Raw genomic sequence first — 25,682 nt, 5'->3', positions numbered from 1 at the left:
TGAGTGTGAAGTACAGTGGGGCCTTGGACTCAGGTCTGTTTGGCTTGTTCAGCTGAATTTTATCTGTTCCTCTGTCCCATAAAACCTTCCTATTGACAGGCAGCTCCACATCGACCCTCCCTCCCTCCTCCATATCCAGCCCACATTTTTCTTCCCTATGAGTATTAGTTTATTGAATAAGTGGCATCTGTTTTCCTGGCCCCGTCACCGTAAGGCGAGGTATTTCTCACTGACGCACAGCACTGATTTATACGCCGCTCTGACTCTCCCCGCAAAAAATAAAGCTAAGCAAAAAATTTCCAATACATCCTCCGTCTACCCAACACACACACACACACACACACACACACACACACACACACACACACACACACACACACACACACACACACACACACACACACATCACATCTCCTCTTCTTCCCTCCTTCCTCCGTCCATGCTGTATATAATTAAGTTGGCAGATGTTATACACACTCAAACACTTTTACACTCTCTTCACTCTTATGCACAAACTCCCACTTTCTGTCACACACTAACGGTGTTATGATGAGACGAGCACAGTGATAAATTGCAAACTGACTATCAGGTTTGCCGGCTTCTGCTGAAAAAACTGAAACAACAGGCTTTAAAAAACTTGACTGCTGCGTCATGTTCATAGTGATAATGTTTAATCGGTAAGTATTCCTGGCTTTCTTACAAAACATAAACAGGCGCTGAAAGTGTATAAGAGTATTTTTTGCTTCCCTGTTCAAAAAATTAATATGGATTGACAGAAATTGCTAGATTTATTATTTATTAGAAAACTATTCATAGAACAGCTTCAGACTTGAGTTTCAGATGAAAGTTTTTGATCACATGAGGAATAAACTTCAGTCAGCTATCGTATGAAGATTTTCCAACACATTTTACTTGAATGATACTCAAAGACATGAAAAGTTCATTATCTGTACCGGATTCTCGTTTCAGCCCAGTACTTGCTCAACCCTGTTGTATGTACATTAGATTAATCCATAACGCTTTCTAAACAGTAGAAATCTTGATGTGATCATTATTTTGAAGCTCAAAAATAATGAATTGTTCATCAAACAGCTTGTCCACTATGGTCTGAATGTTTTGTACCCAAAAATGTGGGGCCCAAAAGTCAAATATAATATAATATATTGGGATTTGGATGCTGTCTTACCTGTCTGGATTCTGCGGACAGACGTGCATCTGCAGCAGGATCCTCTGGGTGAAGGTTTTGAAGCACTGGCCACACTTCCACAGGTGCCAGTCACTGAAATCACTGCTCAGCTGGCTGGTGGAGGTCGGGCTTGCCAGGACCCGCTGGTTCTTTGCCCCCAAATGGCCGAAACTCGAGTCCGACTGAACACTAACCCCAACCTTGTCCAACAGGGAGAAACTCTTAGGGCAGGGGGAGTGGGGGAAGACCATGGAGCGCATGAGGGCAATAGAGGGGGTGGAGGATGAGGAAGATGAGGAGGAGGAGGGTTTGCCATTCTTGCTGAAGGACTGGAGGGACTCCTGCCTGGTCATGGCTTCAACCACGGTGCCTGGGACATTTACTGAGGACAAAAAACAAAAAGAAGTGATGAGTTTTGTAGTTTTAGGCGAATGAGTTTGGAGAAAGACTTTTGCAAATATAAAATGTCCTCGACTCCACCAGTCAGAGGACAAAATAGGACTGCAAGATTAATCGAGATATAATCACAATATGGCTAATTGCAATATCCAAATCGCAAGTAGGTATATTTATTTTTTAATAAAAGTTACATGTACAATGAAGTACTTTACCATTTCTTACAGTACCATTTATGCCTTTGCCAACAAATGTTCTTCTCCAGTTGAAATAAAACTTGATTTTAATAGTGTGTTTCAGTGAAAATAAGAACTGTGATGCCAAATGATCATTCCAACTAATCGTGAATCATATCGCAATCACAATATCTGTCAGAAATAATCGTAATATGATTTTTTAACCATATCGTGCAGCCCTAAGACAAAATTTTGTCTGTGTGCTGTGTTTGATGAATAAAAGTAATTCAGATTTTTTTTTGTTGTGATGGAAACAAAAAGCCAGCCACAGTGTCCTAACTGGGGCCAGATCCAGCTGGCTGGCCCAGGGCAAACTGCGGCTCCTGGTTCCAGTGATTTGAATTATGGGTTAAGTTGGGCTGTTTGGAGTCTGTTCGTTAGTACAGTTACAGTGACATACTGCTTCTCTCTCTGACCACATAAATGTTTCTTAAACTACAGCTAAGGGCCTGAACTGGGCCTCCAGCCTGTTTCTCATGGGTTACCACATGATGGCAGTCCCAGTGAGTCTTCACTTATTTGGATAAACCGACTACAACATTTACTGTTGCTACTACCATTACTAATGCTAATACAACTGTTAGTGATGCTACTTATCCTAATATCATTACTACCTCTGCACTTGTTCTACTACTGCAACTACAATTACAACAATAACAATAACAACAACAATAAATAATAATAATAACAATGATAATAATAATAATAATAATAATAATAATAATAATGCTAGTATTACTACTTCTTACTTCCACAACTGCATGCCGTAGTGACTTGCAATGATACAACTAGTACAACTACTAGCCATGCGAGTGCCACTTTTACAAAGCCACAAGTATTACATCCACTACTACACCCAAAACTACTACTGCTGCTACCACTATACTATAACGAGTAGTGTTACTACCATTACCACAACTAGTATTAGAACTAGTATAAGAATATCAAGTATTTCTTTAAGTTGAAATATCTATTGAAGTTAAACTCAATTTGTATTTTATTTCAATTATTATTTTAATTATTGTGCGTTCATCCTTTATGTAATGTGTTCCAGTCCAGATGAATTTTTTATGTTGAGCTCAAAATCGTGTGTATTCTTCAGGATACTTTTTTTCTGGTTAATTCAGTTTTCGTAAGTGCTTTTTTACAAAAAAATATGAACGCAGAAGTCGGCATGATAAATGTATTAGGCAGATGAAATGAGCAGATATAGGATATGCAAGTGTTGCTGGTGAATAAAACAGTCGAGTAAAATAACATTAACAGGAACTAAAAACATTACATAGAAGTGTGTAAATTAGATTTTGGGTGAACCAGCTGATGCCAGCTGTCCTCACTTGACCCAGTGTGCAGCTGTGCTCGCTGTTGTGCGGTCTGACCAGCGGACAGACCTGGACTTCATAATCCTTCATTATGTTTGAAATGACATCAAGAGTGCTTGTCCTACTTTAACTCACTGGAGATGGTTCCACTCATGGGTTCTCTTCGAAGGCGGACTTATTTTGTCATTTAGGTAGCAATGTTTTTGGGAGTCAGTTGTAACTTTTTTTCCTCCTATGTTTTTTTTTTTTTCCTTTTTCTTTGTTTGTACCTTTTGGGACCATTTTCCATCTCTGTTACCCAAACTACATCTGTTCTCATTCTCTTATGTTTAAAAGCACACTGTACACTAATCCAAGAAGACTTCGTTGTCTTTTGTTTTCCCTAACACTGCCATGCTTGCACCTCTGCAGTCGGGTCATCACCATTTTCCATCCTTCATCAGCTCACCTCTGCCATCAGGCCACCAGGCTCCATTGATCCTCTAATAACCTTATGAGGAGATAATTACACCATCTGTAAGTTGCCCGACGGCTCTATTGACGCCTGCGTTACGCGCCGCTCGCCAACACTTAATTCATTTCGCAACAAACATCTCATATACAAAAAATGCACGTCGATAAGGTTTGGGCTGCGCATGAAATGCATCATCAAAATGGGAGAATTATGCAGATGCCGTTTGCAACATTGCAGAGTCTGTGTTTTCTTTCTTCATAAGGGGTGCGTTCTCATCCACAGGGGTGTGACATGAATACAAACTGAGCACAGACTCAGATCTTAATGATGGAGCAGAGTGTAAAGTTTTAAATGTAACTTTTCAAGCCTGAAGGAAGCATGTGTTTAAATACTGAGGACAACTGGGGAGGAGTATAGCTCAGATCAGTCTTTCAGTTCATCTATCAGTTCCAGCCTCTGTTTAACACACTTCCTCCTCCTTCACTCAGTCATACTGAAAACCACATGATGACCCCTCCCAGCCTTAAATTTGAGTTTATATCCATTTATCTTTGTCATTCAGTTTGATGCTATGTGCATTATTCATCAACAGAAGGTCCAAGAGCTCCACAGAAAACACAACATTGATCCACAAATCATTTCAGGGTTTAGGACATAGGCCACACTTCACCTGAAGAACATGAAATTCAACATTCAAGTAATTAGTATTATTAGTATAATTTATGTTCTGGTAAAATGATATACTATACTATATACTGAGTATTATTTTAATCAAGACTGGCATTATACTATATTTTTTTTTACTGTCAGACAAAGTGATGTGCCAGTCTGTCTCTCAACTACATTCTGACTTCCTGTCTTGTGGCTGTCAGCTCCAATGCTCAGTCATTTCTGTAAACAGCTGGACACTAACAGGAGGAGTAGTGCATTTGTTGGGGACTATTTCAGTGTCAGGGGAATCTAGATCTGGTGCTCTTGAGACTTCAGTGAAAATAAACTGCAGCCTATATGTGCATGGTAATGACAAAACATGTCAAAGAGCTACAGAGTGGCTCATGGGTTTGTTCTTTAAAGGACAACTATGATATGGACACACACACACACAGAACTTGTTAGTGGGATTGTTGGTTTGGCTCTGCACATGGGACAGCCATATCGTTTATAGTCATACTTTACAGTTATATAAGTATTGTTATATTGAAATCAATAAAATTAAACTAAATGGGATAAAGTTTGACTCTACAGACTCCTCTGTTTGTGGCTACGCTCCCTCTAAGTGTCTCTCTGTCTTCCTCTCTTTACTGGTATAAAGTATTGTTTACATTATGTTGCCAAAGCTTTGCTAAAAATCAATAATGATAAGTTACCACGGATAATAAAGTCTCATGAAATCAATGGAGGCAATTATAATGATGGTAATAATAATATGTCAAATAAAGAAGAGATGCGAGTGTGAAGTACGGTCTGTCTGCTTCGTTTAAGTGTACTTCTCCTCCCACCTCGCCTCTATCTGTCCTTCACACTTTCTATTGAGTCCTTTCCTCACCTCTTTTCTTCTCTCCTCTTCGTACTTCTCTCTCACTCACATTGTTTTCTCCTTTCATGCTCTTCCTCTCCTCCTCTTTATCGTATGTTCCTATAAAAACACTACTTATCTCTGCATTACCGCCGCTGCTTCAGAAGAAGAAACAAGTAATTAGAAGTAAAGAGAAGAAGAGAGAAAAAAATGGCAGAGTAAACAAAGGGGAAAGAAAAGGGAACGAGGAAGAGGAGGAGAAGGATGAAGACAAGAAGAGGAGGCATATGAAGAGAAGAAAGAGCGAGGAGTCCCCCTGAAGTGATTTTTTCCTCTTCTGTCAGTTCACATGTTGATGTTGTTAGGCGGCGGCCGGGCTGCGCAGCGTCAAGCCAACAGGCTGTGATTGGATGGAACGTGCATGAGTAAACAACCACAGGGTGTGTATGCTTTGACAGTGTGTGCATGTGAATGTGTGTGTGTGTGTTTTATTTGTTGTGTGCGGGTGTGTGGTTTGGCTCTAATGTGTTCTTTGTTCGTCTTTAATGTGTGTTCATGTTCTGTGTGTCTGTTAATGGTTTCTTCATGTATGTATGTAAGTGTATAAGGGGACGTGAGTTTAATGCTGTGTGTGTCTGATGCTGTTTATTGTGTGTTTGCATTAGCGTCAAATATTTTGACCTTTCTTTTGTCAAATTTCCGTCTGATTCCAGCTACAATTATCTCTCTTAAGTTTCTTCATTCAGACTTGAATGAACCTCCTCAGTTTCATCTTTTACATCTAAATCAGAACAAGTGAAACATTTTGTCTCTGTTGTCATTTTGTACTAAGATTTGTTCCATTCATTACTCTTTATTAAAGTTATAGCTGCAAGATGTGAACTTGTTCTGAATTTTTTCTTCTTCTTCTTTTTTTTTTGATTATTGTGAACTATAGTTTAATGTTAAGGCATTATTTACCAGAATTTTGTTCAAATAGTTAGTATATTTTTTATTTCTTTGTCATGCCAATACCTGGCCCATCCCACGTGGGATTACAAGACACCATCGTAATGCTGAACGTATGTCATCTTCCAGTTTTACAAATATCAGCAAAAAAAAAAAAAAAGAACAAAACTATTTCTTTCAGGGTAGAAAAAATGACAAGAGAAAAGAAAACACATTTGAAATCACATGTCCATCCCTGCAATTTGCAGATTTACTTATTTGATTTGTTTCGGAAATAAGTTTTTTTTAAACCCCATGTCAGATCTGAGTCCAAGTCCAGAATTTAGATCAACAGAATATTTGTGATCACTGGTCACAGCAAGTGTCTTATTAACTGCTTTTGTTCATGATGGTCTGACAGATTCAGCCCTGATGCTTCTTTCCCCCAAAAAAAACTCTAAATGTCACCAATAACAGCTCACAGAGTTTCCTTTGCATTTAAATTGGTGATTATAAGTGGAACTTTTGACCCTGCGACCCATGTCAGTACTCACTGCTACAATGTTGATCATCTGCATTGCGCAAACAAAGCCAGCCACAAACACTGTGGAATTACTTTTATTCATCAGATACAGCACACAGACAGAATTTTGTCTTAGGGCTGCATGATATGGTACGTCGCAATTCATTCTGCGAATAGATAATTTCAGCAAACCAGTTGCGTCATTTTTTCCTCCTGCAGCTTCAGGTTTGTGACTATGTGGCTGCTGATCAAAATCTCTGGACTTTTACTGATTACAAACAGTCTGTTTCTGCTGCCTGAGTGCTGTTTGGCAAGACACTGAACCCCAGACTGACCCAGTGGAGCTACATGGTGACCAACAGCAGACCGTTATATATACAGTACATGCAACCATGTTAATATTTTACCTCCTGTATTTTCAATCTAAATATAGCTTACATGTTAATGTGTGAGTGTGCTCAACAGGCTCAGGTGTGATGTGTTTAATCCATTTCACTGACTGAGAGTCCAAATTAATAAGAAATGATGATAAATTATCTATTTTATATTACAATGTTTAACCAATTTCCCCTCAATCTTTCATTTTCTTTCTCTGATGATGAAGCAACCCCTAATCCAACAATTATTTCTTTATCCTGGCTTTAATGGTCACAAAACAGTTTTACTTTTATGCAGCGGGATTAAGATTAGCAAAATGAATTGACAGACTGTAGGTTCTGACATCTTAAATTTCCTTCACTTACATTTGCATTTTGTAGCACCCAAAAGGGGAGATACTGTATATACAGAGCTACAGTGAACTGTGGCTGTGCTGGACAGTTCCCAGTCTGAATGGGCTCAGTCGGCGCCTTCTGCACTAATAAAGGTCAAAACTTTAAATTTCTGCTCCACTAAGGGCACAAAGTCACAGTCCTGCTGTCTCCAGTGCAGAGTTTCGACATCACACTCATCCTTTGTGGGCACAATCAGCAGATAACAATGCCATGGAAAACCCAAATGCATTTAGTAGCTAAATGTCTTTAATTTAGAGCAGAGCTGCTGTCTTTCAGTTCGTACAAAAGAAGCGTAATCTAATTTTACTTCATTTGGATGTGAACAAACTTTTTCACTGCAGGGTGGAACAAAAGCAAAGTTTTTGTCTGCCTTCTGCCACTGGTGTAGGTACCCAAAGCATATGTGCGTGTGAATCTGTACTTTTGGGACTAGATGGACGGAGACAATTTACGTCTAAATAACCGAGGACGGTTTGGCACTTTTAAATCTTTGAGTTTTCGTAGGCTGAAGCACAGGACTTTAGTTTTTCATGTTGGCCATCTGATATTCTTCTGATGAAAAAGAATTGACAGCAAAGTCATCCATGTCAAACTGGTAGATCATTGTAGCATACATATTACTATATGAGAGAGGAATTGAGCTATCACGCTCAGTCAGTCATATCGACGCTGTGGCAGAGAGCAATGTGCACTGCTACGCTAAAACCTGCAACCTTCTTAAGCTTTACCACTCAACCAAGAGGCAAGGAAACACTTTGAGGAAGTTTGCATAACAACATAACTTTGGAGGACACCTGCTGAATGTGTCTAACTTGGACTGCTGAAGCCTCATATTAGCTTCATTTGAACTTTGTGATTAACTTTTTGCTGCATTTAAACAGCTGAGGCTGATGAAATTAGGACATTACTTTTAAATCCTGAAATGGTGAACAAGTGGAGATCCAGACATGTTAGTGGCACGAGATGAAAGGTCAGGATTCATCCTCTCAGGGCCATGAATCGTCTTAATTAGATTTTGCGTCACTACATTCAGCGATTGTCAAAATATTTTGCTTTGACGTAACATGTTGCACCGATCAACAGACATGACCGTCACTTCAGCCGCACAGCTAAGGCTGTTAAAAATGTTCTTTTCTTGTTTAAATTCGAAGAAAAGGTTTTGTTAGGGACATATTGGCAAAGCAGATCCTCATAAACATAGTAATACTGTACAAATGTGTGTGTGTGTGTGTGTGTGTGTGTGTGTTTGTGTGCAGGAGCGGCCACAGTCCTGTCACAATGAACAATGTCATGTAAAAGAGTCGTTCCATCTGTAAAACAAACCAGTTTGTGGCCAAACGTCTCTAATTTGCAATCAGCACGATCTCATTTAACTGCGACTTTGTGAAAGACGAGCTCCTAATTCAATTCATTTCAATTTAGATTCCAAAGATTAAAACTCCTTCTTCATGTTTTGTTTTTTGCTCCATGATTGTGTAAGCCCCCCCAAAAAAGAGCCAAAGTTTGTTGTTTTTCCCCCCCGTAGGGAGTTAGTCTGTCAAATCCACTGAAAAAACAGTTTGAATGGAAACGATATAAACAGGCTGACTGAGCAGAAAACTGGAGGATATGTAAACAAAAATAAATTAGTGACAGAGAAACAGAGCGGATGGACAGAAGAAGGACAGAGGGAGGAGGGAGGAGAGAGGAGGACACAGAAGGAAAGAGACAAAGGCCAGGAGAGACAGAAGAGAAGAAAATGACTGACTGTGAGTAGGAGAGAAGCGAAGAAAGACAAGAAAATCTTCACCAGTATTCAAACATCCCAGTTTGTCAGAAATGTCATGTGTCATGTTTATCTTTAGCAAGGGCAAATACTAATGCTAACAATACTTTAAGACAAACACTTCCATGTTTATCTTTAGCAAGGGCAAATACTAATGCTAACAATACTTTAAGACAAACACTTCAGAGATAAATATCCAGATTTAAGTTTGATCAGTGGGAAAAGTGAGCATCTGAATCAAACAGGGAGTATAATGCATGTATAGTATGGGTCACTACAAGGTAACTAGTCTTACAAAAGATTTTTGACTCTAAGGCCATGATTCAATACATCTTTGATTTAAATACTTTCTGTACTGATGGCAATCCCACTGTTAGACTATCGCACCTGGATTTCTAAAGATCAGCCGGTTTATTAAAGATTATCACCGGTTAGACTAAAGATTCCAGAGTTAAACAAAAAATACCGCTCCTCAGCGATTCAACAGTAAACAACAAAAAGCAGAAATTCAGTTTGTTACAAAGTTCAGTTTCACAAATCTGTCCTGTGTAAACCCTCTTCCCAAACAAATCAATAAAGGATCTCTGGTAATGTGATCAGTTCAGTTCCTTATGGTTCTCCCCCCACGAGTTAACCCTTTTCCCAAACAATTATTTATTTAAGAATAAGATAAAATAAAATAAAATAAAATAAAATAAAATAAAATAAAATAAAATAAAGTAAAATAAAACCAACCTCTCCTCCTTTTTCTTTGGATGCATACAATCGATCGACCGATTTTCAATTTAGAATCGAAAAGAAATTAACTTCATAAATTAAGATTAAGACCATTTTGTGACTTCTGCAAATGGTGGTTCACTTCGAGCCACAACGAAAACAACCCAAAACATCAGTATTTGACGAGAGACTCAACAATCAACTCTCTTTCTGCAGAATTGTTCTTGAAACCTTTAATGTAAAAAACATAAACTGCTCTTTTCAGTCATTGTTTGAACCGTTGGACAGGAGCCTTTCTTTAACTTTCGCCAGAAAAGCAATACATTTATTCAAAATGAGTCATTTGATTTTGCGACATGCGCCTGAATATTGTCAGACCAAACGAGAACCAGGTGGACTCCAGAGTTAAAACATGAACGTCGCCAAATTGGAGTTATGAGGTTTTCATGATTTTGCAAAAATTAGTTGACATGGACCTGGATAAAAGATGGAGGTTCACAAATGTGTTCGTTTTTGTTTGCAGTACAAGAGGATGGAAAGTATCAATGGAAAATGCTGCTGCTGCATCGAGGACAGCAGGAAACAGAGGGAGAGGGGCAGTGCAACGACACCACGCCACATTTTAGAAAACAAAAGACTTCTTCCAGTCTTGTTTTGACTGGCTCATTTGGTCAGACAAATAAATCAGAGAGGAAGCAAGTTTGTAAAAAAAAAAAAACAAAAAAAAAACTGCGTTGTTTTTGTGGCGGGCCAAATGTTTTCCTACAGTTTAAGAGTTTAAATTCTGTCAGAAATAAAATTAGAGTGACATCCAAAGAAAACTGCACTTTTTTTCCTGCAGACAGACTGATTGCAGAGCCGAACACTGGCTTATGTTCGGAGTGTCTAGGTGTAACACTCACATTAACATCTGAAACATTCAGCAGATGATTTCAGCAGTGCTCAGTGTTTTGTTTTATCATGAGGCAACTGAGGTAACCTGAGGGTGACCATACCGAAAAAACAAGGATTTGTTCTGGAGAAGCCATTTTGTAACTAATCAAATATACAGGTAGCTGTCCAACATAGAGGAAGAAAGAAAAGAAAAGAAAAGAAAAGAAAAGAAAAGAAAAGAAAGAAAGAAAGAAAGAAAGAAAGAAAGAAAGAACAAGGAAGGAAGGAAGGAAGGAGAGCAGTGTTCTCTCACAGTTTTCGTCCTGAGCGATGCACTGCAGCGGGATGCCAAAGAAGGAAGTGTAGGAGTCGTTGTACCAGACCAGCAGCTCTGTTCCTCTGGGGATGTCCATACAGGCTCTGTAGAAGATACAGGACCTGCAATAAAACATAGACACATTTCATTTGAAAAGTGACACGAAAATAAAGTTTTACTACTGTTATTATATTATGGATATTCGATCGATGTACAGGATCCTGAAAATCCAAAGAAAACCAAATATCCTGAAGTCAGTTTTGGAGTTTGTCTGACACTATCACCATCTTTAAACCCTCTGAAGGGGCAAAATCAGACCACTGACTAACAGAACTGCAGACGGGACAGTGTGAGTTTTCAGTGACTCTGTCCAGGTCTGATTTTGGAATTGCCTCACATCTGATAAGAGCTTGATTTCACATCTAACCGAACCCAAATGATTTATGGGAAATATCTGGTGTCTCTCACTCTCTTCAGACCAGCTAATGACCATCAAGTCCGCAGCCAGTGAGCTGACGGTTCCTGGGTCACAGCACCGCTAAAACAACACCTCATCCACCCAAAAACATCATTCTAACAACATGAGCAAACTCCATATTCACAACCACATTTTCATATCCAGCCCAGACTATTTTAAAAAAAAAATTCCCACATGTTATTTTCTCCCACCGGTGTGGCAGGCTGTCAGACCGTAGCTGAGAGGTCACAGGTTCAGCTCCAGCACGACTCCCATGTTTTCCTGCCAAAGTGCCTTTGAGCCAGAAAATTAATTACGCTTTGCAAACAGCTCAAGACAACCACTTAAAGTGAAAAAAATCATATTTAATCCAAACCATAACTGCTTTTTAATGTCCAGATAATCCAAAGCACATTGAGTTTCCTCATGTGAGAAACGTTCGACTGATGAAGTTTGACTTCACTTCACTAAAACGCCTTTTGATGCCATCAAAAGCCCCATTTCACCATCAAACTGGTAAAATACATCCAAAACCAGAGTTTAACATCAAATATTAACCTGCTCAATCAAGATATACACAAACATAAACAACCATGCTGGTGGTGTTTAACATTTTAGCCACAACCTAAAAATCAAGTTGAATTTACAGTCTTGCTGACCATTTTCAAAGTCAGCCATTTATTTTGAGATTGATTTTTAGATTAGATTATATTTCTGCAGATAGATAATCCATCATAGTCAGAATATAGACAACTTTATTTTTCCTGTCAAAGTGACTCTCAGGGGAAGAGGGAATAATAAACCGAGAGAAAGAGAATTGGAGGAGGACAAATAACTAAAGGAGAAAAAGACAAATACACAGAAACATTAAAGAAGACAAAAAGAAAAGCCAAAGTGGGAGGAGGTGGAGGTAGAGTAGGAGGGGACATGTCAGCTGTGTGACATGATGTTTATTTAATGAAGTAAAGACATACCGAGTTAAAATACACTGAGGGGGGAAATGAAAGAAAGAAAGAGAAGAAAGTAAAAGAGGGGAACAGAAGTCGAGACATACAGATGAACTGAGAGGGAGAAGGACACTACACATGACCTTCTGGAGGAGAATATTTCACAGTAGTCACCTACAGGGAGAGGAAAAAGTAACAGAAACACCTCTCAGCCCATCAGAGTTTTCAAAGTGTTTGATTGTTTGTCAGGATTATGGGTGTGCCAGTACACCAGTTTTAATGTCTATGGGGGTCAAACATCAAGATGGTGAAATAACATCAACATCAGTGCTACTGACTGTAGCTCTATAACTGTGCCACAGTTCTTCACTACTGTCCACATTTACAGTCAATTTGTTTTTGTTTCTTTTTTTAAACTAAAGGTACAATATGTAGAATTGGCTGCCAGTTTTGTAGTGGCCAAACCGTGTAATTACATCGTCACGTAATGCACTGCAGCCCAAAAATACTTTTTCCAATAGGCTAACATTGTGAACGAAGCATCTGTAAAACAGTGGATACATTTTTTTTGAGTGTCACAACCCCCACGAAATGACTTGTTTCACTGTCAGAATTTGAGCCATTCAATCCAACAATATGTGCAAAGTCTAGAGGAGCTGCACGAATACATTATTTTATCCCCATTCAAGTTAGCCGGGTGCTAAACCAGTAGTTAGCCGGCTCGGTCGGGGGAAGTCTCTAGTGCGCACGGTCTATTCGCACTCAATTCGCATTCACAGTGCGGAAGCTATGCGGAAGACAGTCGAGTCATTTTGGCTTCATGCGCCACTAAGCAGCTTTCATAGAAATGAATGGGACTTCGTCTCCATGGCTGTATCCAGGTATAATAACGCCCTTGGTTGAACTCATACTTCAAACAACACAAACACTTGCTTGTGAACGACTGAGCCTTTTGGGAATGCCCCTTCCATACCCAATCATGATACTATCACCTGTTACCGATGAACTTGTTTACCTGTGGATATTCCAAACAGGTGTTTCCCATAACTTTCCCAGGCTTGTTGCCTCCTATCACAACTTGTCACTTGGCACATGTTGCTGTCATCAAATTTAAAATAGACATATGTTTAAAAAAATTATGTTGATGAGCTAAAACATAAGAACATTGTCTTTGCACTGTTTTCAATTGCGTATATATGTCATAAATGATCCCATACTATTTAATTTACCGTTTACAGAACGTCCCAATACTTTTGGAATCGGGGTTTTATAACTAGCTTATCTAAGATGATAAAATGTCAAGTCATGAACAGTTAAACTGTCTGCCAAACACTGCCAAGGCTGTCTCATTGTTGTCATACTTGTCTCCCTTCGTTCTTTATCAGTGTGCGGGCCCTGCTCATGTTGCTGGCATTTGAGTAAGCGTATATTTACAAAAATCACTGAGGTTGATGAGTTAAAACATTACATATGTTGTCTTTGTACTGTTTTCAATTAAATTCAAACACATATGTCAAAAAGATTAGTAAATTATAACATTCTGTTTTATTTATGTTTTATAAAGCTTTTCAACTTTTTGGGAATCTGTGTTGAAAAATGCTTTTTGCAAAGAAGGGTGTATAAAATCCAAGGCAAACATGGTGTGGTGTGATGTAATGTTGTGTTTCAGCGCTAAAAGCAGGATTTCACATTCTCACACAATCGTGGAACTGTGCTTTTTCCCTAACAGTGATTGAAAGTACTGATAAAGATCAGAAACGCTTGAGGAGAGCATTAGTTCAGCCCATTCGAACTGATCCTGTTGAAGACCTGTGTTTGAGAGATTGTGTATGTGTTTTATTAAACCTTTCCACACCAGGGGAGGGGTGGGGTGGTGCTGGACCCGTGTGAAAACACAGCCAGGAGGGACCAGGCTATAAATCAAACATACCCAATAACCTCCCAGGATAAAAAGAGAACGTGGGGTCCACAAACATGCAGCGGCTTGTATGTATTTAAAACAAATGAATGTGTTTAATACATACACGCTGCTACATTCAGGCGGGGCTGTGTTATAAATCAAACACATCCAACAGGCTCTCAGGTATGAAAAATAAAGACCCCTGCTGCCTTACAGCGGCGTGGTTGAGTTTAAAATCGTTCCTCTGGCAGATCAGTGGGACGCAGCGTCGTCCACTCTCTGATCTCTCTGTTCTTTGTTTTCTTACAAAGCAAAAATAGCTTTATTATCAGCTTTTAAATAACAGTATACAAACAGTGCAAGGTTATAAATCAAACAGCTCAAATACTTTACAAGGTGTGATAATGTGTCTACATGTTTATCAAAAAAAAAAACCTTGCTGACGAAGCATAACAAAGTCAGTCCACAATTTTAGTGTGGCCTGGCCACAGTCAGGGGCCATTTTGTGGAGTTTGTAGAGCCAATTTCAAAAATGTTTTTACAGGCAATTAGACCATTCCCTAACAAGTCAGAGCAACGGAAACCAGCAACAGCAAGTGATTTAAACTTTTTCACAAAGCTCTCAACAGAGGAAGGAAAACATCTGAACAGAAAGGCCTTCAGTCCTGTTTCCTGCTCTTCTGTGTTACAAGCTTTTTCTCCAACCTAGCATTTTGGGCATAATCAAAACATTGGATATGGCCAAAGACCAATTTCTAACCAAAAGGAGAAGGGAATAAACCAGAATGCAGCTTAGTTACAGGGATGACGGAGTTTGAATAACTGTCACTTCTTTAGATGGAAAACTTGCTCTCTTGATGTCATTATCTGTCCTGATATGATAAAGGAAGCTGAAGTCCAGAAGTCCAGTGTCTTTTTTTTTTAAAGTCAGAATTATCAGCTGCACTTAAACTGAAGAGGAAATGACCTGAACGTCTTAGGAGGGGATGTCTTAAAAAATTATTCTCAAAAACATCCGTCAAGCAGGAAACAGGATTCTGTTCCGATAAATCTTCGGCTGGTGGATCCTGGTACGGACGAGTTTTACCAGTTTTTCTGAGCCTTGATCAGAAATCACGTGAACTCACATACCATTTAAGGGGAATTTACAGGTTGGATTTGACTCCAATGGGCGGCTCTCAAGTTTATAGAAAGATACTGTCTCTGTGTCTGCAGGAGTCAAATTACTCAGATGAAAATATAGCACAACAACAAGTGTTACCCAGCTGTTAAACTCAGAGCTTTGACTTTGTTTGATTGAAGTTGTTTGTGTTCTGGTCTTGCACCTTGTAGCTAAACTGCTGCTGATGTCACTTGACCTATCAGCACAATACGCCCGACCCTTGTAAATATATTAGAGATTAAGTTTTAGGGAAGATTGCTCTGTTTCTACTTAACCCACCTCTGGTAACCCCAGACTCAAAATCACAGTAGCTGTGTGCGAGGTAGTACATCTAATGATCCATCTACAACCCCCATTTAAAAAAAAAAAAGTTGGCACACTTTGTTAAAGGTAAATAAAAACAGAGTGTAGTCATTTGCAAATGAACTACGCTAACAGCTTTTTTGGAATCAAGGTTGTATAACTAGCTTCAACTGAACCGATAAAATGTCAAGTCATCAGTAGTTAATTAGTTGTCCAAAAACTGCCGGTGCTTTTTGTTGTTGTCATACTTGTGCAATGACATCAATCGATGTCTTTTGTCTCCATTTTTTTTTTCTTTGTGGGCCCTGCCCATTCATTCTTGTCATACCTAACTCTGTTAACAAGACTGATAGTCTCGGATGAGTTGACTTCCTTTTAGAGCTGGGACTTGATTTATGCACTTTGAGACAGAGTGATGCAGTAAGAACAATATCTGGTGAGTAGATCAAACAGATAATAAATGCAACAAATGACCTATGAGAAGTATAAAAATATACACAATATATGTGTGTACAGAACCTATAACCGTCATTTGATTGATCTAAAAAGTTTATTTACTGTATAATCCACAGGTGGCAAATGTTCATGACTGGTGATCTGACACACCAGGACACATCATGGTGGTTATCAGACTAACTACAGCTGACCGTTAACCTGGAATAAAAGATACAACAAACTCAGGTGAGTGCAGCAGTTCACTTAAATTTATTTTGATTATATTTACTGAAACAGTTATTTATGCCTGTATTCAAAGTAAAAAATATGTTATACCTAAGTATATTTTGTTAAGTTGTTTTAATAATTTAGCATATTTAAAGGACTTCTATATATAGGTTAAGTATTCAGGTGTGTTAAACTTAAGCTGCTGATTTCAACTCTGTGTATTATAAGCTGTTAATCTAATATACGTCTCATGTTTTGTATTTACATTACCTTTAAGCTACTAAAAAGCCAAATAGCCAAAAGCAAACACCTATTGTACTGTACTGTTTGGATGCTAACTGGGACTAGGATCAAATGTTCCCTTAATTCACTGAGTTCCTGCGTCAGTGTCACTCCGCCTGCAGTGCTAAGATTATGAAAAATAATGAATAATTAGGGATCATAGATATTTAAAGAGCATTTGAGCCTTTGTATGTACTATAGTTTGTATTGTTTTTGATCAAGGCATTTGGGGGGACACATCAAACTTTGGCCCATGGGCCCCACTTTGGGCACTCCTGCTTGAATTGAAGTATTTATTCATTTTAATCACCTTTTGGTTTGAGTATCATAACTTTGCCTTATTTCCTTCATCTCAACAGGCACCAATTTCATCTACGTAACTTCTCAAAAATAAGATGGCGACATCAGCATCCGGTAAGTCCAGTAATACTTTGTTTCATAGATATGGTCTGTCAGTGAGGAGGAAGACTTCAATTATTACAAGAACAGAAATTAAGTTATATAACAAAAACAAAATCAAGGCAGTGGGCCAAACCTTGTATAAAAGAGTTGCAGGGTCAGGGGATGGCAACCTTAAAGTTACTATGTACAGTATGAAATTCTACTGTGACAGGCAGCTATTTAATTATTCTGATGGCATAGGATTTTGTTTTTTCTGTACAGGCGCACATTGTGGTCTATCACAATGTCATTCTTTCCACTACCATCAAATGGCTTAAAAAATAAGGACAGTTGAAATCCTATCCGTGTTTGTTGTATTTTTTGTCATGCATTTTGTTTTGCCTGTGTGTATGTCAAACAATATGGTTTGTAATGCTAAAAAGTAAGGAGAAATCTGACATAATGTAAATCTAATTTTCAATGAATTGAACATTACTCTGGGTTTTAAAGACTCCATGCTGTATTCACTGTCTGTCAAGTGCACTGGTTCACACTGGGCCTGGGCAATATAGCCCTAAATTAATATCTCTGTACAGGCTAAATAGCATTACAAGATCTATATCTCTGCATTTAAACAATGTGGGCTGAATGTTCTGTTGTAAGTCAAAGCCATATTTGAGACATCACAAGCACTTTATTAAAACAGACTGTGATCACAATAAAATGCAAAGACAATATTTCCATCCCTGCCTGAAAATATACAGTTGCAAAACATGTAAATGAAAAACTATATATAATAAATAGCAGAGCTGCACATGAGCCCATGTACATTTTTGGCACATAGCACTGGTGCTACAGAGGTTGAAAGTTTTGCAGCACAGGCCACAAAACGATAGGCTGTAAAAGTATCAAGTCCATTGTTATTTGAGACTCTTGATATTCTGTGTGGGGGGAGTTTAAAAAGTAATTTTTCATGGCCTTTCAATATAGTACTGTAAAAATGCAGAGACTGTTTTGAATATCTTTACTTAGTTCTTATTATTATTTATGCATGTTCACTGAAGCATGGACAGAGAGGGAGAGACTTGGTCGAGATATTATACATCCCGTATATAAAAAAAATGTGTTTATCATTTCTGAGCTGCATTTTTATAAACACATCTGCTTCCTCACTGTCTCACAATAGACTACAACCACCAAGTAGAATATCATTGTGCTGTGATTACCTCACACACAAACAAGCACACAAAGCTCACAAAACAAATGGTTCTGTCTCACACACATGCAGTGCAGCGCTGAATTGCATGTGGGCCTCAGCCGATTCTTTCAAACAGATTTGCACAATACGTGCAACATATAGGCTTGTGTCAAGCTGTAAACTAATTAACAAACTAATTAAAATACAGTAGCAGTGCTGTGTCTCCCTAAATGTAAGTGAGGCGAGTTTGTACAGAGAGTGTGAGAGAGGAGAGAAACATACTGCCATGACCTGACAGGTTAAAAACAGGTTATGTAGCACAACTTCACTCTATCAATATAAATGGCATTGTCTCAAACTATATCTCATTTGAAAATATATTGACATTTCTTAAAAAGTTGAGAAGCTGCCATGCCCTAGTTTTCTGTTATTTCATATAAGCAATAAGGGAATACGGCCAACAGAATTTATGATGTTTCCAAAGGTTCAGAATGAAATTAACCTTTCTGGAAAGTGAGGCACAAGACAATGTGTTGCTAACCTTGACTGTGAATCTTGGAAATTTGATTGCTACCCAACCAACCATTAGAGCCTTTAGTTTTTTCACAGATGGCTAACGTTATCAATTTAGACAACAACAACAAACAGAATGAGAGAAAGAACAAATTAAGAAAATGGTCAGTGTAGTAAGGTTAATTTTAAATAGTCCTCTATCAGTAGGAAACTCAGCAGTAGGATCAGCTCTCTGAAAGAATTAGCCTTTGTCATAGAAACCTGATCTGTTTTTCTTCTCTTAACAGTGCCTGTTTATTATCTAGACAGATAGCTGGAACATGTTCAGCAATAATTATTTTCAGTAGTGACACAATATTGTGTTGAATGATCATTTTTTGTAATGTAAAGAGGGGAGACTCATAAATAATAGAATAATTAATATAAGAATAATTATGATAAATTCTGCAGCTCCACAGAGCAAACCCCGTCCTCAGTAACAGCAGGCAGCTGTTTTCAGCAAACAAGCTTTGATAAACCCACTGAAGACTACCTGTTGAGTATTAGACAAAGTCAGTGACAACGAGTCAAGACTCCAGAGTTCAGATGTATCCAAGCTAAAATATTGTATAATCTCAAGGATAGCAGATAAAAAGACTTTTTTTTCTTATTTGAGACAAATAACACAGTATCATCTGCATGTAAAGACATGTAATTAAATCCAATTTCATACACTTCATCGTGAAATTTTCGAACTTGTGAAAGTCGCTCACCAATAGTGGAGAGAGGGAGGAACCTTGGTGGGTTAATAGTACTTTTTACATTATAAGAAGAAACCTATCTGTAAAGATGATCCCCTCATGGAATTCTGAAAATTTCTAATGCTTTTGTTCTTATTGTTTTACAGCATCCGAACTCAGAGTTGTGATGTTTGGGAAGAGTCAAAACGAAAATACGACACTAAGTAACTTCATCACTGGAAAAAAAGATTGTTATCTTCACAAAATGTCCACGCAATATGTGCATATCCACCATGATAGGAGAAAAAAACCCTTGACAGTAGTGAAAACAGCAGATGTCTTTGCTATGCATGAAGATAGAGTGAAACATGAGATGAGGATGTGCGTCGCTCAGTGTCACCCTGGACCAAATGTTGTGTTGCTATTAGTGAAGCCATCTGATTTTACTGAGAGGGACAGACAAAAATTTAAGTTTATCATGAGCCTTTTTGGACGAGATTCTCTAAAACACTCAATGATTATCTTAACACAAAACGATAGGGGAGAGAATTCCTCAGTGAAGCAACTCGCCCAAGACTGCGGACAAAGGCAGCAAAGAATCAACTTGGATGAAAACGATTTTCCTGACCATGATCTTCAAGAATTAATGAAAAAAATGGAAAAAATAGTGAGTGAAAACAGGGGACAACATTTAAACTTTACTGAAGAGACTGATCCCGTGGTAGCACTTGAATGTCCAGAACCTCGTCTAAACTTGGTACTATGTGGGAGACACGGAGCCTGGAAGAATTCTGCAGCTAATTCTCTTCTCGGAGAAAGAAAGTTTGGTCCACCTGCTGACACACCAGAGTGTGTTAAAAATGAAGCACAGGTGTGTGGACAGTGGGTTTCACTGGTGAAGCTGCCAGCCTTGTATGGAAAACCTAAACAGGTAGCTAGGAAGGAATCAGTCAAGTGTATCTCTCTCTTTCATCCTGAGGGAGTCAATGCCTTCGTCCTGGTCCTACCTTTAGACCCCCCAAGTGAGGAGGACAAGAAAGAGTTAGAGACCATCCAGACTATTTTCAGCTCTAGAGTTGATGCTTTCACCATGATTCTTTTTACTGCAGATGCAAATCCCAACTTTGCAGTTGTTGTGAGGTTTCTACAGGAAAACAGAGACATCCAGCAGCTCATTCAGAGCTGTGGTGGACGGCATGTTGTCTTCAACATCAAGGACAAGCAGCAAGTCTCTGAGGTTTTACATACTGTGGAAAAGATGGGAGCTGTGGGATGTAGAAGCTTCACAAAAGTCATGTTTCCCAAGCCTCCAACAGTTACAAGACATGCCTCTTTTTTAAATGCAGAAGGTTCCAAATATCACAGTAAACAGCTTCCAAAGATAGTACAGAGACGAGATTCTTTCACGATGATCCCGAGTAAAGAGTCTCCGAGGATGGAGCAGGGTAGAGGATGTCTCAGGATGGTGCTGATTGGGAAGACTGGTTGTGGAAAGAGTGCCACTGGAAACACCATTTTGGGCAGAGAATGTTTCAATTCTAAAGTCTGTCAAAAGTCAGTGACCACGTTTTGCAAAAAAGAAGAGGGAGAAATTGACGGGCGGTCTATCACCGTAGTCGACACCCCGGGCTTGTTCGACACAACTCTGTCCAATGATGAAGTTCAACAGGAGCTTGTGAAATGCATCAGCATGTTGGCTCCTGGACCCCATGTGTTCTTATTAGTGCTGCAGATCGGCCGCTTTACACAGGAGGAAAAAGACACTGTGGAAATCATCAAGGAGTTTTTTGGAAAGAAGTCAGAAGACTTCATCATTGTCATTTTCACCAGAGGAGATGATCTTAAAACCCAAACAATACAGAGTTACATAGAGGAAGACACTGAGGGCTTTCTCCAAAAACTGACAACTGAATGCGGAGGAAGATACCAGGTCTTCAATAACAACGATCAGGAGAATCGTTCTCAAGTCAGCCAGCTGTTGACCAAGATTGAGTCAATGGTGAGGAAAAATGGTGGGAGCTACTACACCTCAGAAATGTTCAGAGAGGCGGAGGCAGCGATACAAAAACAAACAAAGAAGATCATGAAGGAGAAGGAACCAAAGATACTGAGGGAGCAACGGGACCTTGAACAAAAACATAAAAAAGAAATGCAAGAGAAGAAAGATAAAATAGCAGAACTCATAACTAAATTTGATGGAGATGAAAGAGCCAAACAAGTTAAAGAAAAGGAGGCACGGATAGAGAAGGAGCAGGAAATGAGCAAGAGAGAAACAGAAAACAGAAAAGAGGGGGAAAGGAAGAAGAAAAGGCAGGAGGAAATCCAACGACAAGAGTGGGAACACAAACTCAAATCTCTGGACAAAGAACTAAAACATGGAATAGACAAAAAGGCAGCTGCTAATAAGATATTAATACAGAGTAGAGAAAACATGAAAAGAGAACGAGAGGCTTGGGAGCAGGAAAGAAGGGAATGGTGGGAAAAACAATATCGACAAGAGGAGCAGCGACGAGAGGAGGAGCAAACAAGGCTGGAAAAGCTCAGAGAAGCTTATGACCAGGCACTGGAAATATACGAAAACAAAGGAAAAGAAGACGCTAGACTCAGAAGAGAGCAGGAGGAAAGAGAATTGAGAGAAGTACAAGAAAGCTACAAAAGGAACCTGGTGGAATTAAGGAGGAAACACGAAGAAGAGGCCAGAAAGCAAGCTGAGGAATGTTCTGAGTTCAGACACACATATATCAACAATGTTTCAGCTGAAATGGAAAAGTATGAAAATGAAATAGAGACTCTAAAGCAAGGGACACAAAAACAAAAGGAACAGGTGATAGAACGGCTATGCGGAGACAAAATGTACCAGAAAGACTTTGATACATTGAAGAAAAGACAAGAACAAGAAATTAATGAGCTGAAATTGAGACATTTTGACGACAGAGTAAATCTGAGCAAAGACATGAATGAGCTGAAGAAAAAACATGAGGAGGAAATAGATCACTGGATAGAGGTACATGTGAGAAAAGCCACAAAAGGCAAGCCTTGTTGCATTCTATGAGATATTTCACTTAAGGTACAGCTTCAGCTGTAAAACTGTGAAATATTAAAAGTGTTGTATATTTTTCTTGTTTTGGCATGTATAGTCGGCCTATATCAAGTTATTTAGCCACCATTTTATTATCTAACCAATGTCAAACAAAAATAACAATTAGATCATGTGTATAGTCTGTGTATTGTCTGTGAACAGCTACATTTCTCTATGTGGCGAGCGCATTTTACCATATCATTTCTTATACAGGAGCATGTAACAAAAGCCACAGAAGACAAACATTGTTGCATTTTATGAGAAGTTTCATTTTGGTACAGTTTCATCTGTAAAACTGTAAAATAGTGTTTTGATTTGTTTTTTGCAAACATCTGTGAACAGCTACATTTATTGTATAATTTGTATAACCTGAGTGAAATTGATTATAATAGCCAATTAAGTTGAACTTTTTGCATGCTCATCAGAGCTGCGACTAACTAACTAGCAGTCACCTGCACAGCGCCATCTAGATTTTATTTTTATTAATCACTCAATCACTCCCACAGCCACAGTGGGATCAATGATGTTTATTTTATCTAAGCTGTAAACTTTAGTATATCTGTGTAATATAATTTCATTTAAAGGGACTCAGTTTGCTCAAGTCAAACAAAATCTTTCAACTGACATTTACCTATTCTATTTTTAACACACAGTTGAGAGATATGAGCAAATATGTAGTGTACACTGCGAAAACCAGATAAAGCAAATAAATGAATACATAAAGGATACAGTCACATTTATTTTTGTTTTACAAGGAATGTTTATTTGTCATTTACTTAATAATTTGCAGTCATAAAATGTAACGTAAGTAAAGTTTCAGGCACTGTAAATATTTTTTATTTCTTTCATTCTTTACTTCAGTTGTGCTTATGATTACAGGAGGTTAATACTGTATATGTCATTCATCATCACATTTTATGCAAACTAAGGTGCCTTACTTAGTTATTTAGAATGTTTCCCCTTCAAACAACCTGTAAATATGTTCTTGTTTCTTGTCAACATACTTGGTTATTTCTAAAATGTATGATTAAAGTGCTTGAGTTGTTACATTCTGGCATGAGTTTTTTCCTCATAGAGCTGATGCATAATTTTCTGCCTGATTTTGTCACCATGCTAGCATGCAGGATGCAATCATGAAACTTTACAGGTGAGATCAAAATGAAGGCAGGGTTCGAAGATACGTGTAACCTAAGCATGGGGCCAGAAGTAATAAGGGATGAAGACACAGTGTGTACATTAATGTAGGATTTACTCAGGAGCTGTTGGGTTGGAATGCATTGGGTTGATATACATAATTGGTATTATGATAAAATCATTTTCTAATTTGATGATTGATGTTTTAAAAGATATTTTACATTTATTTCAAATGACATATAGGGGAATGAATAGTGATCAATACATTTGGCAAACTTCAGCTTATTTCTTACAGTGAATGAAAGAATAGGCTTTAACTTGTGCATTGTTTAAGTTTGTTAGACTGTTTACTGTACCGTGAACATTTCAAAGTTCATCATACTGGTTTATCTTCTTTATGTGTGGGTGGAAGTATCTTAACATCTTGCAGTCACACAACATGACAACATCAGGTTACTTGTTACTTGTTTCCTTCTTCAGAGTTAACTACTGTGTACTACTAATCTTTTATCTTTTGATTGTTCTCCACTACACCCATTAGCCACAATGTTTAAACAGGGGACAGGTGAAATGAACATTGATTGTTTCACTACAATATAATGTAATGCTGGTAAAGGTTTTGTCCTGGCATTCATGCGGATGCCACTTGCACAGCCCATCCAAACACACCTGCAGGCCAAGTATACCCCCTCATGGTAACTACACTCCCCGATGGCAGTGGCCTTGTTAACAGGACAATGTGCCCTGACACACCACAAAAACTGCTCAAGAATGGCCCAAGAAACATGACATAAGGGCTCAAGGTGTCAACCAGGTCTCAAAATTCCCCAGATCTCATTGCAATCAAACATCTGTGAGACGTGCAAATACTTGGTGTGCACCATGTACTGTATTTGAGTGGGTGGCTAACAGAAGAACATGAAGTGTTCAACAGTCAACTGCAGTTTGATGTGACAGAACAACAGGTTTACAGTAAATACATTGACTGAAGTACTTCAGCTAAGTCCAGGAGGGAGGGACTATAGATGTTAATAGTCACATCATTTTGATTTTGGGACTGTTCACATTCACATCGAGGTGGTGGTGAAAAAAAAGGTAGCCTGGCGCCATTTGGTCTGAGTCTGAAGAATGTGAAATCATGGGTCAGTCAGTCAGTGTTGTCAGACCAGTCCAGTGCCCTGCCTCCAAACCTGATAAAAAGGCTAAGTCCATTGCAAGATAGTACTTTCATTTCTGAGCTCTGAGGAAGGCGGAAGGACACAACAGGATTTCACCTGGTGAGTACTCAAAGCAAAGTAAATTCAAGAAATGTCTAAAAATATAGAATAGAATCAATATTTATATTATTAAAGGACTAGATTGTTAAATTGTATAACACTGGCAATAGGGAGGTGGTGCCCCAGGTGTTTAACATTTTTGAAGGTTCAGGCTTGGTGATCAGGTTGATTGACCAGATTGTAGTAACTGATGTATTCACACTATACTTAAGATTTTCTGAATTCTGAGAATGAAATGAGTATTAAAATAAAGCCATTTAAGTTGATGTTTTAAAATGTTATACTTAAAATATGCTTATATGGTATATCTATATTTGTATTTAACTTGTACTTTTAGCAACCAAAATAATAAACAAATATTTTATAAAATAATGCTACACATCAAATAAATATACTTTAGTATACTTTCTACATTAAAGCTCTTGCCAAGTCACAAAAATACAGCCCATTAACTCGAGCACCTGGCATAAAGAAAGAAAAACTAGTATTTCTATTCACCTAGCGACATACAGTAGATTTGAGTTGTTGCACCAAGTGTATATTTACACGAGGACTGTTTTTTTGCTTGATGAGCCATAACCAGGGGTAAAACGCATTTGAGTATTGGATGTAATATTTATGTATTTCACTGTCACTGACAATTGTTCAACATAGAAATGCAAT

At 38.4% G+C, this 25,682-nt stretch overlaps 2 protein-coding genes across 2 annotated transcripts in view; one reads left to right on the top strand and one right to left on the bottom strand.

Moving 5' to 3' along the window:
- prdm6 (PR domain containing 6) overlaps nt 1-25,682 on the bottom strand; it is an 81,907-nt gene that overhangs the window by 14,680 nt on the left and 41,545 nt on the right. Inside the window, exons 5-6 of the mRNA XM_073465412.1 lie at nt 11,002-11,126; nt 1,187-1,568 (exon numbers count right to left, since the gene is read on the bottom strand). Of these exons, the coding sequence (XP_073321513.1) occupies nt 1,187-1,568; nt 11,002-11,126 (507 nt within the window). The remainder of the gene's footprint in view (nt 1-1,186; nt 1,569-11,001; nt 11,127-25,682) is intronic.
- LOC140996650 (uncharacterized) lies at nt 20,938-22,581 on the top strand. Its single transcript, XM_073467103.1, has one exon. The coding sequence runs from the start codon at nt 20,938-20,940 to the stop codon at nt 22,579-22,581; it is 1,644 nt and encodes a 547-aa protein (XP_073323204.1).

This window comes from Pagrus major, chromosome 5 (assembly GCF_040436345.1).
Source record: "Pagrus major chromosome 5, Pma_NU_1.0".
Lineage (NCBI taxonomy): Eukaryota > Metazoa > Chordata > Actinopteri > Spariformes > Sparidae > Pagrus > Pagrus major.
The sequence above is the reverse complement of the archived record's forward strand: the minus strand, read 5'-3'. Positions and strand labels throughout refer to the sequence as shown.

What these genes read in the sequence shown, in the direction of transcription:
- LOC140996650 (XM_073467103.1), top strand. Translation starts at nt 20,938, where the DNA reads ATGATCCCGAGTAAAGAGTCTCCGAGGATGGAGCAGGGTAGAGGATGT.